The 15690-nt window shown below is 44.9% G+C and overlaps 1 protein-coding gene across 1 annotated transcript in view; it reads right to left on the reverse strand.

The window, feature by feature from the left end:
* Positions 1–2851: 2851 nt before the first annotated feature.
* cacna1ha (calcium channel, voltage-dependent, T type, alpha 1H subunit a) overlaps positions 2852–15690 on the reverse strand; it is a 101179-nt gene continuing 88340 nt past the window's right edge. Inside the window, 10 exon segments of the mRNA XM_042087784.1 lie at positions 2852–5159; positions 5406–5551; positions 5888–6056; positions 7963–8268; positions 9369–9490; positions 10585–10663; positions 11111–11181; positions 13334–13467; positions 15123–15232; positions 15536–15687. Coding sequence (XP_041943718.1) covers positions 4026–5159; positions 5406–5551; positions 5888–6056; positions 7963–8268; positions 9369–9490; positions 10585–10663; positions 11111–11181; positions 13334–13467; positions 15123–15232; positions 15536–15687 — 2423 coding nt within the window. The 3' untranslated portion in view covers positions 2852–4025.

The raw sequence follows: 15690 nt of genomic DNA on the forward strand, positions 1-15690 counted from the left end.
ACATACACCATCAACTGTGAGACCTTATATAAAGAGATGTCTGCCTGTCCTAATAATGGCCAAAACACTCCAAACACCTGTTTTTTTGTGGAGTGTTGGAGTATTGTGTGTAGATTGATGAGAAAAAAAACCCAAATTGAAGCCATTTCAAGATGAGTCTGAAATATAACAAAATTTATAACTAAACCTGAAAGGGTCTGAATACTTTTCGGATGCACTGTATTGTTTCATCATTTGCCCCCACAGGTTTACCCAGAGTGATGAATGCCTCCACATCTTTAATTCTGAGAAAATATGTCTCTCTGTGATGCTCTTTTTGTGCCCCATCGTGCTGCCGTCACCCTAATTAGGCCAGTTGTGGTATACTCCTCCGTTTGTCATCTTTATCTTTACACAACTTACACAAGTATTTTGTTACCCCCGTCTTGAAACGTGTTGCTATAAGTATAAGTACAAGTATATATACTCTTTTGATCCCGTGAGGGAAATTTGGTCTCTGCATTTAACCCAAACCATGAATTAGTGAAACACACATAGCACACAGTGAACTGAAGCACACACTAATCCCGGCACAGTGAGCTGCCTGCTACAACAGCGGCGCTCGGGGAGCAGTGAAGGGTTAGGTGCCTTGCTCAAGGGCACTTCAGCCATGGCCCACTGGTCAGGGCTCGAACCGGCAACCCTCGAGTTACAAGTCCAGAGTGCTAACCAGTAGGCCACGGCTGCCCTATAGCATCAAATTCAAAATGGACATATATTTTCCATGAAATAGTCAAATTTGTTATTTTCAACATTTTATATGTTGTCTATGTCCTTTTTGTTGTTAAATATGAGTTTACGAGATTTGCAGATTATCACATTCTTTTTTATTTTTACAGCAGGCTACATTTGACCCTCCTCAAAATCTCATTCACAACAATGATTTTTTAAAGAAACATAATGCCAAATTACGTTTGTAGTAATTTTGGGGAAAATAAACACCAGGGCACGGTTTGAGGGTCCTAAAATAATATGGATGCAATTATTCCAACTGTTTTATTCTGTATTTTCTCCCCCAAACGTTCTTTTGCAATCAGTTTTGAGTTGTGAGTGCCCATGTACCAGCAATAACATAGTAGTAGTTATAGAAAGGAGAAAGAAAGACTATGGACACAGATACTTTTTCCAATAAAATTATTTCTCTTCAGTTGACAGGGTATATCTTTCAGGTCAATATTTCATTACACAATAAAAGTGACAATACAATGTAAAAAATACCATTGTAGAACCTTTCAAATACCACCCCAGTACTGCATCATCTGGTCTGTATTCATCAAAATGAAATTATTGCAGACAGTTCGCTTGACAACAAGAAAAAGAACACATCTTCTTCTATAAAATGCTTAGGGAAATGCTGATTATACGTATATTCAAGGGTTAAGGACACCAGGCTGCTCAAGGGTAAAACTTGGAGTCCAAAAACAGCTGTAGTATCATAAAGCCCAAAAAAGTGAGAGTTAAAACACTTCACGTTCCTCACCCCTGCAAATTTCAAATTTCATCTAAAAATCCATCCCTGCTTCTAGGAAATAAACCACAAAAAACATGGTTGGGCTCACCTGTGTTTTTCCCAAAGGATACCTTCCTCTTCGGGTTGGATTGTCACAAGTGAAGGGAATTACACTTTTAGTTTAGGCTGCTAAGAGTCAATCATCTGATCAATAGATTTGGTATCCCTTATGGCAAGCACAGTTGAACCAACCATGTTTTTTTTTTTCAATGACTGTCTCCCCCTTTTGTAGATATTGATTACCATAAACTATTGTATAAGACAATAAATAAGTGGGTTTCAGTACTACAAAGAGGAATATCTAGTCATCACAGCCCAGTGCAATTAGGTAGTCAATTCTACAAATGAGAACATTTGCAAATTGCAATATCAAAAAACCTCAAAAAACATCCAGCTGTTTTATTATTTTTTTTTAGACATTTTCATAGAGCATGCATTTTTTTTAAACTTCATTTTTTTGAGGATTCAAAAATTGTAGGGTATGAATATATGACTACAGTTCATGAGCTGCATTGACTATTTGAACTAGCAAACTGGGTTTGATTGAGTGATGAGTAAATGCATTGTGGTTTCTCACTACTGACAGCTGAGGTGAAGGGTCATTTACGGAGAAATGATTAAAAAAATCAATGTGCGACTTCCCTGCACTCATGAGCGGAAATCAATATCAAAAGTAATTGCATGGTTAAGCTATACACAAATGAAGCCCACCTCTCTCATTCACCCGAGCTAATATACACACCACCCAAACTGGTGGAAAAAAACAACTTGCTTGAAGCTGAGGAAAGACACAAACCTAACGACCAATCCAAAACCTGAAAGGTCTAATAGGACAGACTTGTGACAGTCAGCTTGTCACCAAAAGCTTCAATCGATTTTTAAACCAATCATCCTTTTTCAATAAATACAACAGCTTCTTCCTGTTATTTTACAGGGTACAAAGTTATAAAACATCGTAAGGAGAAAGAGGACAAAATGAATCTTGCAAAGTTATCACAACATTTGTTTAGTTTTTAAGTTTGTCCTTCGCATGCATGCCCCAGGAGAGTGTTGCATGAGTCACAAGAACTCCTTTGGAAATACCATAATGAGTGAATGAATACAGTGAGACGTGGATGTCTTTCATTCCACTTTGAGATGAACCTGAGCATATGGCAAAGGGCTGTGTCCGTGACACGCAAACCAATGGACGTATGTGTGTATGTGTGGGTGCACGTGCAGGCATGTGTGTGTGTGTGGTCTGTCTATATATATATATATATATATATATTTATGTGTATGTGTGTATGTGTCTATATATATATATGTGTGTGTGTGTGTGTGTGTGTGTGTGTGTGTGTGTGTGTGTGTGTGTGTGTGTGTGTGTGTCTGTCTGTCTGTGGTTATGGTGGTAAAACACAAGCAACCTAACAGGGCAGACTAACATAAACACACACAGTATATTGCACTCAGGCTACAGATTGTTGGTTGTAGTTTGGTTTTCGTCGGATCTACACTGACATTGTCGTTACCCCCCACCTCCCAATAAAAAAATAAAAAGTATTTCAATATCAGTAGGTCTAAATTGCCTGGAATCAATCCCACTGCTATTTGACTTTCTTAAAAAAGAAATGTACATTCACAGGAGGACAACAAAAAGAACATCCAACTTGAAATTCAAATCGATATGTGCAAAAAACATTATAGATCTCTATAAAAATATGTGGATATGAATAGAGCTATTTTCATCATTGATACAATATTTCTTCTATTTAGACTGTAGGATGTACAGTACTGAATGTGTACAGCTCTTACTAGTATTCTTCTTCTATACTCTGCCTTTAACAGGAAAGAAAGGATGTAGCCAGGTCCATGACAAAAGTGGGCAAATGTGAATGAAGGCCTTTGCACACATATTTTTTGTCCGAAATTGTCACACGAATGAAAAAAAAATACAAGGCCATATTGTGTCAATCATGTTTACATCTTTAAACAAAAATCAAAATCAAACACAGGTTAGTGAACGAGGTTTCCTACTCCAGCCTTCTGTATTTAGTGACCAAAATTTGGGGATTTTAGTGTGCAAAGGCCTTAAGACGCAACAGTGTGTAAATGAAACTTGACAGGTATCCAGCGCTCAGATCAATGTGATTGAGGTCAGGACTAACATAAATGTCAGAGTTCCAGACGGAAACCTGAAATTGCATAACCCATGTCCAACACCTTGTACCACCGCACGCTTGTGTCAGGGTCAGGGCAAGAGCTGAACCTAAGCAATGCGGCCGCCTTTCCTGGCTGGCTTTAGGATGACCGATGTCACGCCTGGGACAAACAATGCAACAAAGTTTTTGAACTTTGGCTACTGAAACCGAAAGGTCAATGTCTGGCCGTGCGGCGACCTCTCATCGAAGAATGTGCATTGAGTGACACGTCAGACAAAAAAAAAACATTTGGCTGGCACCCTCGTTTGTTTGTACGTTTTTTTTTATTCTTTTCGTCACAGAGCTGTCCTGTCAAAATCAGTGGACTCCTCAAATGGAGAGGGATGCGGAAGTGGGTTGGTGTCCAGCAGGGGGCTTGACAGGCCGTCTGTGCCCATGTCCATGTCTGTAAGGTCGGTCTGATCAAACATGATCTGCGGCAGGGCCTGGTACTCGCCACCACCACCACCACCCCCACCGAGGGCCTGGAGCTTGTCCTGTCTGCTCAGGAGAGGCTGGTTTTGAAGCACCTGATGCTCCAGAAGATCCACGGAGTCGCGTTGCGTCTGCAGTTGCGTCTGTTCGCTCGAGGCCGTCCGTCTGCGCAACAGCGTGCTGCTTTTAGACGCGCTGGCCTTACGCGGCGCAGGGCTGGCTTCGGCCTCCGGGAGGGCCTCCACAGAGATGCAGGGGGGACTCGTCTTTTTCTTCCGGGGGATGTGGAGGGACTGGCCACGCATGGGCGGGTGCCGGATCTCCGCCAGCGCCTGGTCGAACACCTCGTCGGCGTCTTCCATCGAGGGGCAGAACTCGATGGAGTGGCGTCGCAAGTCGTCCCCGCCAACGGCGGCGACGCCGCACGGCGGCGGCTTGTCCAGGAAGCCTTTGGTGTCCACGCTGAAGAACTTCTTCAGCTCCTTGTCCCTGTGGGCCGCCAGGCTGGCCGCGCTGCCACAGTTCTTGGCCAGCTGGAGGGAGGAGCCCACGGGGGCAGAGGCGTAGGGCGAGAGCGAGTGGCTGCGCGCCTCCTCGGCCCCCCCTGGCGCCACTACCGCCGCCGCTCCTCCGCCCGCCGACCACAGCTTGGCGCCGCTGTTGATGTAGCGCACCTCCTCGTCGGTGGGGTCGGTCGAGTCGAACATGGAGCCGCTGGGGCTGGTGCTGGTGCTGGTGTTGCTGCTGGCCAGGCTGGGCGCGTGCGGGTGCTGGTGCGACCGCTGGACACTGCGCTGGCCGTACGGGTCCTGCAGGGTGCGCACGGTAGGCGAGCGCGAGCGTGGCGGCAGCAGTGGTGAGGCCTGCGGGCTGCTGTTGCTCGGGTTGGGCACGTGCGGCACCGGGAGGTCGTACGGTCCGGCGGAGCCCTGTCTCTCCAGGCTCTCTCTGGCCTCGCTGCTCTGCACCTCAATAGAGTCATGCTTAATGGCCTCCTAGGAGGAAAAAATAAACATGTAAACAACATGCAAATGTCAGTGTAATAAGCAGTTTCCATGTAACTATAGCAACATACAGAAAACAAACAGAACACTATGCTAATAAAATGCTAAAATGCTAAATGTTAATAGCTTAAATGTTATTCTATTGCTGTAAGTCGCTTTGGATAAATGCGTCCACCAAATGAATAAAAAATGTAAAAGAAGAAAAAAAAGGGAAAACAGGTGTGAACATCCTTGCACCTGTCTGCGCAGAGACTTGAAGGGGGAGGGCTTGGGTGGGGGGATCCTGGGCAGGCCCTTGGAAAGCTGGGTCAGTGGGGTGATGCCTGGCACCTGGAGCAAGGAGTGGCCCTCACATGGCTGGGAGTGGACCGACGTAACGGAGCCTGGACACACACACAGGGACATAAGCACTGAGTCAGTGGTAGCACTCCAGTTTGATTTATTACCTTTACAAAGGCGTTTTTGTATTGTTTTGTTTTGTTGTTGTTTATTGGAAATCTCGTATTGCCTTGTAGTAACCAATGTTATGCTGTTTCTGTAGAAAGAAACAAGTATCAGCTTGCTACTGGTTCAGAGTACTTACTGCAAATAAATCGATTTTAGTAAAACGCTCTGGATAAAAATGTCTGCTTGGGGGAACTCTGAAGAGGCTGTTACATTGTCTCTCTCCTGGTATACAGCAGGTATTCAGTGTGCTATTCCCCTGTGTGAAAGTGTACCTGAGTGGACGTAGCCGTGGCCAGGCTCGTCCCCCTGGGTCGGGTACGGAGCACTGGCTGGCCTCACGGGGCGGAACATGTAGCTGTCGTTAGTCAGGGAGTGCATTCTGGCCACAGACAGTTTCCGCAGAGACAGTGGATTTTCTTCTGCACTTTGCAACACTTCATCCTGCAAAGCAGAGTGGAAGAAGTGCTCTGTTTACTCATTTATTCCCCAGGTGCACAAACAGACACACACATACACACACACACACACACACACAAAGGGAAAGAAACACCTAAACCTACACTCCTATACACTCACACTCACACTCAAACTCTCTCTCTCTCACACACACACACACACACACAAAGGAAAAGAAACACCTAAACCTACACACCTACACCCAAACCCCCCCCCCCACACACACACACTCTCACATGCTCTCTCTGATACAAACAGGTTCAATGCGGCAGACTCATTCGTTGGCTCAGTAAAACTGACAAAGCAACGAGCCTCGCTGCCAGAGGACCTGATTCACAGAGCAGTGCTGCAGCACACACACACACACACGCACACACACACGCACATGCGCACACACACACACGCACACACACGCACACACACAGCACAATTTCTCCTTTGTCTGGAGTGTGGCGAGGCCGACAGTGCTCCCAATAAACACCGCCTGCACAGGAAACGGCGCCGTAATCGGTGTCCTACTTACGAGAGACAGCGTGCTGTCACATATGAGGTCTATTAATGCTCTCTACAACCAGATGTGCGCAGTCAAACACAGACCCATCATGTATCACAGAGTGTGTGTGTGTGTGTGTGTGTGTGTGTGTGTGTGTGTGTGTGTGTGTTTGTGTGTGGTAGGGGGGCTTCTTTGTTTACTTCTACTGTGCAAGCACATGTCCAGCATTATGTGTTATGATGAGAACACCTACTCTCAATTAATTTCAAGCTGATGCAGAGGGCCTGTTTTAATGACTGCGCAGCCCTTGCGGGATGGACTTAGCTGGACTTGCATAAGCACGAAGGAGTGCTACGGCACACCGCAAGGCTCGGATAAATTGCACCGCACTTTGATCTTCATAATATCTGCTAACCCAAATTGAATCGGAAAACTTCAAACCCCGAGCAGCACCTCCGAGACTTTTGACTCTTTTGCCAAGACCTTGTAATTTGATACTGCGACACACAAGCAGAATCTCGGACAGGGGAGTGTGTGTGCTTGTGTGGAGTGTGTTGAGGAGGGCAAGCTTATCCCCCGGGGAGTGTTGTGGCTACTAGCGTCCAAGCCTGCATAATAGCCACACACAGCTGGCCGCATGGCACGTAATCAACCGATATTGGCTTATGCATGATTGATAAAATGTGTCTGGAAGATGTCCACATTTGCTTTTATAAGATCACTGTAGACACATTTATCACCAGAACGTGACCCCTGGGGTCTAGTTGTGCTGAGCCCATGAGCTGCATACTGTGATTGGATCTAAATGCAATAGGCCGATTGCCTGATTCAAATCTGGACAAAACAAACACACAACACACAACACACACAGCTAGTTCATACCTGGCTACAGCTTTTTTGCATTGTTCTGCGATGGCACTATACATAATTAAGATGATGGTTGGGGCCAAGGGGCCACCATCCCCAAATTGTGAAGCTTGCATATTGAAACCAAGAGTGAAGGAAATTAATAGTTCAGGCACAATGAGTAGAGGTATGGGAAAAGGACCCACTCAACCTGATCATTATCATTATCATAGTCATTCACAGCGCTTGTATCTGGAAGATGTCCACATTTGCTTTTATAATATCGGTGTAGGCAAATTCATCAGAACGTGATTTCTGGGACCTAGTTATCCTGAGGTCATGTGGGGCGTGGGTTGTTGATTATGAGTATTTTGTTTACTAAGCATGATTTTTCATTTTACGCCCTCTAATTAGCGTAATAATATAGGCTTCTATTAGCAAGACTACAAGTGAATACATTGCAGTTAGAACAAACCTGAAGCTTTCCCTGCACATACACACTGAATTACATATCACTTCATCTGTGCTGACAGATTTTGCAAGGGTGGTTACCTGCCCAGGTGAGTCGGGCGTGGGCCCCACGTAAATGCCCCTGCCGTCGCCGCCCATGAAGCTGGTGGTGGACACGTGACTCAGGCGCCGCTCCATCTCCATCTCCTCCTCGATCTCGGCGTCCATCCTGGCTTCCTCCTTCGCCTCCTTGTTGCTCTCCTCCAGGTGCTTCATGAGCACGGCCACCACCACGTTGACCAGTACGAACTGGGCCATCAGCACGAATGTCACAAAGTAGATGGGCGACACCCAGGACAGGTAGCTCAGGCAGTGCTTGTCCTCTTTTGTGCACTCCCTTAGAGTGTCCTGCCCAGCGGACGAACAGAGAGAGGCACGGGTCAGTAAGCTCGATGGTGTTTTGTGCCCCCAACATCGTCTTCCAGGCAGTGCTGCCACCGTCGACTTAAAGGCACCTTATCCTAAACCTAACCCTAACCCTAACATTAACCCATGACTAACCATAGCGCCTTCCAGGCAGTGCTGCCTTGAAGACAACGTTGGGGACATAAAACACCAAGAAACGGTCAGTAAGGATGAGAGGTCAGGACATCTACGGACTACGGACAGTCAAGGTCAGTTTCCATTACCCAGATTAAGCCGAATTCCGCGCAAAACTGTCACATCCATAACGGCAACACAATGGCATGGTATTTAGTTGCCGTTATGGATGTGACAGTTTTTTGCGTGGAATTGCCCTGTAGTCCAGAACTAGTTTTAATCCATGTACGGAAAATGGTCCTAAGTGTCAGTACAGACAGTTTGGTAGGGGTGTCTGAATATTTCAAGAAAGCAATAACTGATATTGTGTTCATATAATAATACAAATATGATGATATTGTAAATAATCCATTCATCTGGTTGCGTTTTCCCTGTCCGTTAAAGGAACATTTTTTACATAGATCTCTGTTTCTTGAGATCACCAAGTACTGTCAGTACGAACAAAACACAGCTACAATGTTACACTCTGGGGGCATGAATATGGAGGCTCATGAATATGCACCCAGAGTGTAACACTGTAGCTGCCTGGCAGCTCTAGCTGTCGGCTCCTGCAACTCCAGCTAGGTAGATGCAATTGTTTTAGTTTTTTTCCACACCAACAGTACATGGTGACTGCCTGCATTATAATTATCATTTTGTTCAAAACTTCAACAGATATCGCAATAATATAATTATTGTATATTCTTTTTGCCGCAATAATCGTGTACTGAAAATCTGATATTGTAATAGCCATAAACTAAGTGAAATGTACATAAAGGCATAACCTAAAACCAAATAATGCATTTAAATCCTCCTGAGAAACACTCATATGATTTGTATAAATGTATGCATATAGACCATCATGAATTCTTTAGGCATTAAAATAAAGTTCAAAACACAAATTTGTCTTCGGGCAGGAGCAGAATTACCTTCATGATGCCATTCCAATTGTCCCCCGTGGACACCCTGAAGAGAGTCAGGAAAGCCATGCCAAAGTTGTCGAACGTGGCGTGTCTGCTCAGGCCTTCGCACGGGTTCTCATCGGTGCATTCTGGAACATAAAGCATCATAATGAAACGCCTTGTGAAAACAATTAGTCATTCAACTGCAGTCGAATGGATTGGATGCTCATCACGTCAGCATCATTATTGAGTAAGGAGACAGGCATCAAATGCCACAAAACAAGCATTTAATTCTCCACAACAGAGGAGAGTGTAATCAGGAGTGGGGCTGGATGTTTGGTGATGAGAATCATGGTGATTAGCATTGATTCTGGTTCTGGGTAGAGAATCAAGGGATTAATCAAAGTTAGCCTGCCCTTCAGAAACAGAAGCTTAATCCTGTCATTTCAACCGATGGTGCCAAGCCTTAAAGGAGGGATAGAGAGTAGCCTACACACAGAGGAGCCTGATCAAGCCTCAGGGGTGGCCACACACACACACACACACACACACACACACACACACACACACACACACACACACAATTCATCCCTCTCTGCTTTATTTTCCTCTCTCTCTTTTCTTCTCTCTCTCACACACACAACACACACTCTCTCTCTATCTCTCTCTTTCTCACACATACACACACACACATACACACACACACACACACACACAGAGAGAGAGAGAGAGAGAAAGCCTCTATCAGTGGGGATACACTTGGTCAATTCTCCAGATGATTGCCTGAGCTCTTTCTTTGCTTCCTTCCTCTGAAAAGCTGCAATGGCTGCTGAAAGAAGAGAAGAGGAGAGAAGAGGAGAGGAGAGGAGAGGAGAGAAGAGGAGAGACGAGACGAGAAGAGAAGAGGAGAGAAGAGAAGAGGAGAGAAGAGGAGAGGAGAGGAGAGGAGAGAAGAGGAGAGACGAGAAGAGAAGAGGAGAGAAGAGAAGGGAAGAGAAGAGAAGAGACGAGAAGAGAAAGCGTTGCTCTGCTTGCAGTGGCATGTGTCTATCTGAAACAACTGGCCTTTGAGCTCCAGCAAGTTCAAGATGGCAACACCATCTCCCTGCTTTAAACCAGGGGAAATAAGAGAACTGAGCCACTGCTGCTAGGAAAAGCACTGAGCAGCGCTGGGCTGAGTGTGCGTGATCAGGGGGAAAGGGGAGGTGGGGAGGATGGGGCGGGATGGGAGTGCGGAACTGACCCAGTTTCCCGAACAGCTCCACTCCGAGCGCCGCATAAATGAAGAAGAGCAGCATGAACAGCAAGCCCAGATTCCCCACCTACGAGAAAAAGAGAGAGAGAGAGAGAGACAAAGAAAGGAGTTAGTTAGTATATTGAGCTATCAATCATGAGGATGTGCAAGTGCACACTACACACACACACACACACACACACACATACACATGCACACATAGACATAGACACATAGATGCACTGAGGTGTACAGAATAATAATCAAGGAAAGCTGATAATAAAAGATACATTATCATATTTCTTTCTCTCTCCTCTCTCTATCTCTCTCTTTCTCCCTCTCTCTAACACACACACACACATCACACTCTTGACACATTAAAGTTCTGTTCACGTAACAAAGCATTCTTGCTCATACAGATACAATGGATCCAATTTAGACCTAGATCTTATAGCATGTAGCATGTAGCATGTATGGGTTTAAATTAAGACACACACACACATACACACACACACACACACACAGGTGGATATACCTGAGGTAAAGCCTGCATCACAGTATCCAGCAGAGCCCGCATGCCTGTGGCCATCTTTAACAACTTCAGCACTGTGGGAACACAAGTCCAGAACAATGGGTCACATTTGAGCACCATTTCATCACATCAGTCTCAGTCTGCCCACTCTTAAAGGGACACCAGGCAACGTTTTCGTGTTAATTAATCATCTTCGTAAGTCGGTATATGGTTAAATGACTCATTACGGGGCGAATGAAGGCTCTCTCGCCTGCCCCTACTGCCTGTAAGAAGAATATTCTATTTGCAAGTTCGGTGTATCCTACCCGCCGACCGAAGCAGGATCAGTTTACAGCACAGAGGCAGGCTAACGAAACGCTAGAGATTGTTGCAAACGTGTGTATAATGGCAGAGCCGACGTAGAAGCAGCGAAAACCCTTGACGGAAGATGCAAAGAAAAGGAAAAGAGCTTCAGACCGAGCGAGGGGGAGTTTCGTAGAGAAAAAGCATCAGGCTTGCCTGGTGTCCCTTTAAGATCGCCTGCTCATCCATTCACAATGGATGCTGTGCTTTACAGCAATGATGTTGCCTCCTCTTTTTTTCATATGCTCAAACTGAAAGTTTTAGATAATTCAACTACTTCTGCACCATTACTAGCCCAGAAATCTAGACGCACCCTAGCGGCAGCAAATGTAATTTGCAGCCAGGGTAGTCTACAGTAGCAACTTTCCGTTGGCTTGCGAGCTGGAAAAATGAAACTTCGATCAGGCATATCACATCATGTATAGAGTCAGTGGGCGGGCTTAACATAATGATGGCAGAGTTGTGACGGTTCCCTGCTACTTGGAAACAAAGAAGATGGATGCTGCTGCTGGCCAACAGCGTGACACGAGTTAAGCTTTTTTTAAGTTGGCAAAAGTTTGATCAACTAGGCAACTAGCTCCACTGGTGGGAAAATGCATGGGACTCATGAGTAGCACTATTCTATTGCATGCAGAGGGGATTTGAAAGACAACCGTTTATCCCGCCCCTCGGATTGAGCACTGCGAATGGTGAGTTTCCAGACCCTATATCTTGATGTGGGTCTGGCTTGTCAGGCTACTGTACCATTAAACATAGCAAACTGGAAAGATTACAACATACAGAGCTCAGTCACATCTGTGAGAAAACCCAGAAAACTCAGAGAACTGAAAACTTAAAGAAAACTAGAACCTGTGATGTTTGTAGAATGCTGGCTGTAGTATATTAACATGCAACCAGAGAGGGTTAAAGCGGAGCTTTATCAAGGATTTTTGATGCAGCATTGTATGTTAATAAGGGCAGTCTATCTACAGGAGCTAAAGGCAGATACATAAGACCAAGAACCAGGAAATACCAAAGAAAGTCAGGTTTATGACTTGATCAAATCAGAACAAGAAACTCCATCGCTACCTTTTTCTAGCCGGTGCCTGGCGTGTATGTGTGCAATAAAGCAATTTGTTACACTCGTTACTTCCTGACACTGAGGCCGTCGGCCCAAAGTTGCAAGGGTGGTTTTTCCCCTCACAGGCGCTAGGGTAAAGCGAGACAGCCACCATTCAACCCGAAAAAAGTCATATAACCATTCCAATGACTCCGAAGCTGTTAAGTTAAGGTAAATTAAGCTAAAAAACCTGCATAGTTCCCCTTTAATTACATAAATATAATCAACAAAGGCAATTCAGCCAAGCCAGAAAACTCAGCCTTATCAATAACCCAGAACATTCTCTGGCTTTTTTTACACAGACCTCTTTCACATACACTATTTCATGCAAAACAAAAGCACGGTGGAACCGTGCCATCTCAACATATCACCCCTACGCAATCAACACCTCAGGTTCCCAATTACTCCTCCATTGTGTTCAAAGAGGCGAGCCAATTCAATCTGCACAGAGTGAGAGTGAGGCACCCGCAGACACTTTCACTGTTTATTTCCCCCCATAAACTTTTATGCTCCTGATACTACACGCTGTCCTGACGCTGGTGACGACACCACCCAGGGCCTGATGCCACTGTCAATATTATAACTTCTATGTTGTATTGTCTTTATAATGATTGTAATGCTAGAGAGACTTCATCAGCTGAAACTAAGTTTCTTGTGTGTACTACTAATTCACTTGGCCAAATAAAGCAGATTCTGAGGTGCGATTGTGATGGAAGCATGTGGTGTCGGTGAGTTGGTGGGTGTGTGTGGGGGGGGGGGGGGGTGGGGGGGGGGCGTGCCGTTACCTCTGGCGATCCTCAGGACCCTCATGATGCGTATGATGGTGGGGTTGATAGGAAGGGCAGCGCTCATGTTGATCTCCTCGAGTGTGATCCCCACTATGGACAGAAGCACGATGGCCAAGTCCAGCTGATTCCATCTATCAGGGTGACAATAAAAAAATGTGTTTACATGTGCAACATACACATGTCAGATTGCTACATACATTTATGCAAGCTTTTCCCAACTAAGCATGTAAACATTTAGCCATAACAAAGTGTGTGTTTGTGTGTGTGTGTGTGTGTGTGTGTGTGTGTGTGTGTGTGTGTGCGCACACGTGTAATTACATTGATGAAGGAGTGCATGCTAAATTAATCCTAGTCAATGGCTAATTGAATGTGTCTGGTTCCTAAATGTCTACAACATTCAAATATGACTGTGTTAGTGATGAAAGAGTAGTGATGAGAATCTGGGTATCAAATCTCATCTAATTTAATTCTATCTTTCCTAATTGAAACTAATGTTTTAGTCAAATCCAGGGTCGCCATGATTCACAGTTAAACATAGAACAATTTAATGCATTATGCACAACTGAGCCAGAGATCATTAAACTGTGCTGTCTCATTCATTAATAATACAATTGTCTAGAACTGGAAACGCAGAGACTGGGGACTAATGCTTTGACATGACACATGATCTAACACAGGATACAGGGCACAGTATGTGTTAAGATATTATCATATTATATAAGATATTAAAGCTGACTTAAAATTTAAATTTGTCTGAGGCAAAAAGCTCTTCACTCTGCTGTAACTGTCCATGCTAGCAGGCATATAATTCTGAACATTTTCATACATTTTCAATTATATGTAATTCCCCTAATACATGGATCTTGTGTTGTTTCTAATAACTGAACACACATAATCTTGTCTTAATAAAGTGTTTATGTTCAACTAATTTGATCGGTAACACTTTACTTGAAGGTATCTACATAAGAGTGACATGACACTGTCATGACACATGAACCCTAATCCTAACCCTAAACCTAACTTGTCATGACAAAAACCGAATGGCAGAAGTATTATGTCATAAACGTTTATGACATGTTTATGAAACGTTCATGACAGTGTCATGTCACTGTTATGTAGATACCTTCAGGTAAAGTGTAACCATTTGATCCTTTTGTCTCCAATTGTCTGACTGCTGATCTCAGCGCACCACATGTTTTGTGCAGCTGTTTGACTTTTTGACTTGCCACTGTGTGAACACTGCAGTGAGCTTGAAACACATAACCACTCATACGTACACTACACTACACTCGAGGGTGGTGTCTGTGTGTGTGTGTGTGTGTGTGTGTGTGTGTGTGTGTGTGTGTGTGTGTGTGTGTGTGTGTGTGGTATGGGAGGGCTGGTGGTGTGATACAAGGTGACGGTTCTACAACCACAGGGCCTCAGAACAAGAGGAGCAGAGACTAAGGGCTTTAAAGCCGCCATAACAAAGCATGGTGAGGAACATGGCAAAGCTTTTAGGACCAGCCTCAGGAGACGCCACAGCGAGTCCATTTTAAATGGAAGAAGCATCTCTTTGTGCTTTTTCCCTAAGATTAGTCTCTGAAAGTTCATGTAGACACAACAACATTTTAGAAAGAACCATCCACTAGCAAAGGCCTGTGCAAACTAACTTAATGCATGTTTTTGTTTGTCTCGTGTCCTTCATAAAGGGATGGATCTGGGGACGGAAAGTCCCCTTCCACGTGCTGAGCACAGACGACTGTTCTTCCACGTGCTGAGCACAGACGACTGCTCGGCTCTGTACCTGTCTTTGAAAAAGCGCCGGAGCCCGAACGCAATGAGCTTGAGCAGGGCCTCGATGACGAAGAAGGCGGTGAAGACATAGTTGCAGTACGCCAGAGCCTTGTTAAGGTACTGCAGAGAAACAGAGAGACGTTTCTTTTAAGGTTCAGTGAGACACAATGTGGGACACGGGAAATGAAACGTGGCAGTGAACCACGCAGAAAAGACTGCAGAACGTAAAAGAGAGAATACCAGAGCGAGAGACGGAAGAACGAGAAAAAGAAAGAAATGAAAGAGGGAGGAAAAGACAAGATGGAAGAAAAGACATGATGATTGAAGAGATTCAAGTGAGGGAAACAAAATGGGAGACAACAGGGAGAAGGAACAGAGGGGAGGGCAGAGGTTTAAAACAGGAAGTAGCCGCACGCAACTGACCCCGGGCTGCTCGTAGTGCTCCATGGACATGGTGATCACGTTGATGCCGATGATGCAGGTGATGAACAGGTCCAGGTAGTGGTTGGTGCACAGCATATGGATGTAGAGGCGGACCGGATGGTAGTCCTCGTAGTAGGGCCTCTGCTGAGCCTCTG

This window comes from Alosa sapidissima, chromosome 3 (assembly GCF_018492685.1).
Source record: "Alosa sapidissima isolate fAloSap1 chromosome 3, fAloSap1.pri, whole genome shotgun sequence".
NCBI classification, from domain to species: Eukaryota; Metazoa; Chordata; class Actinopteri; order Clupeiformes; family Clupeidae; genus Alosa; species Alosa sapidissima.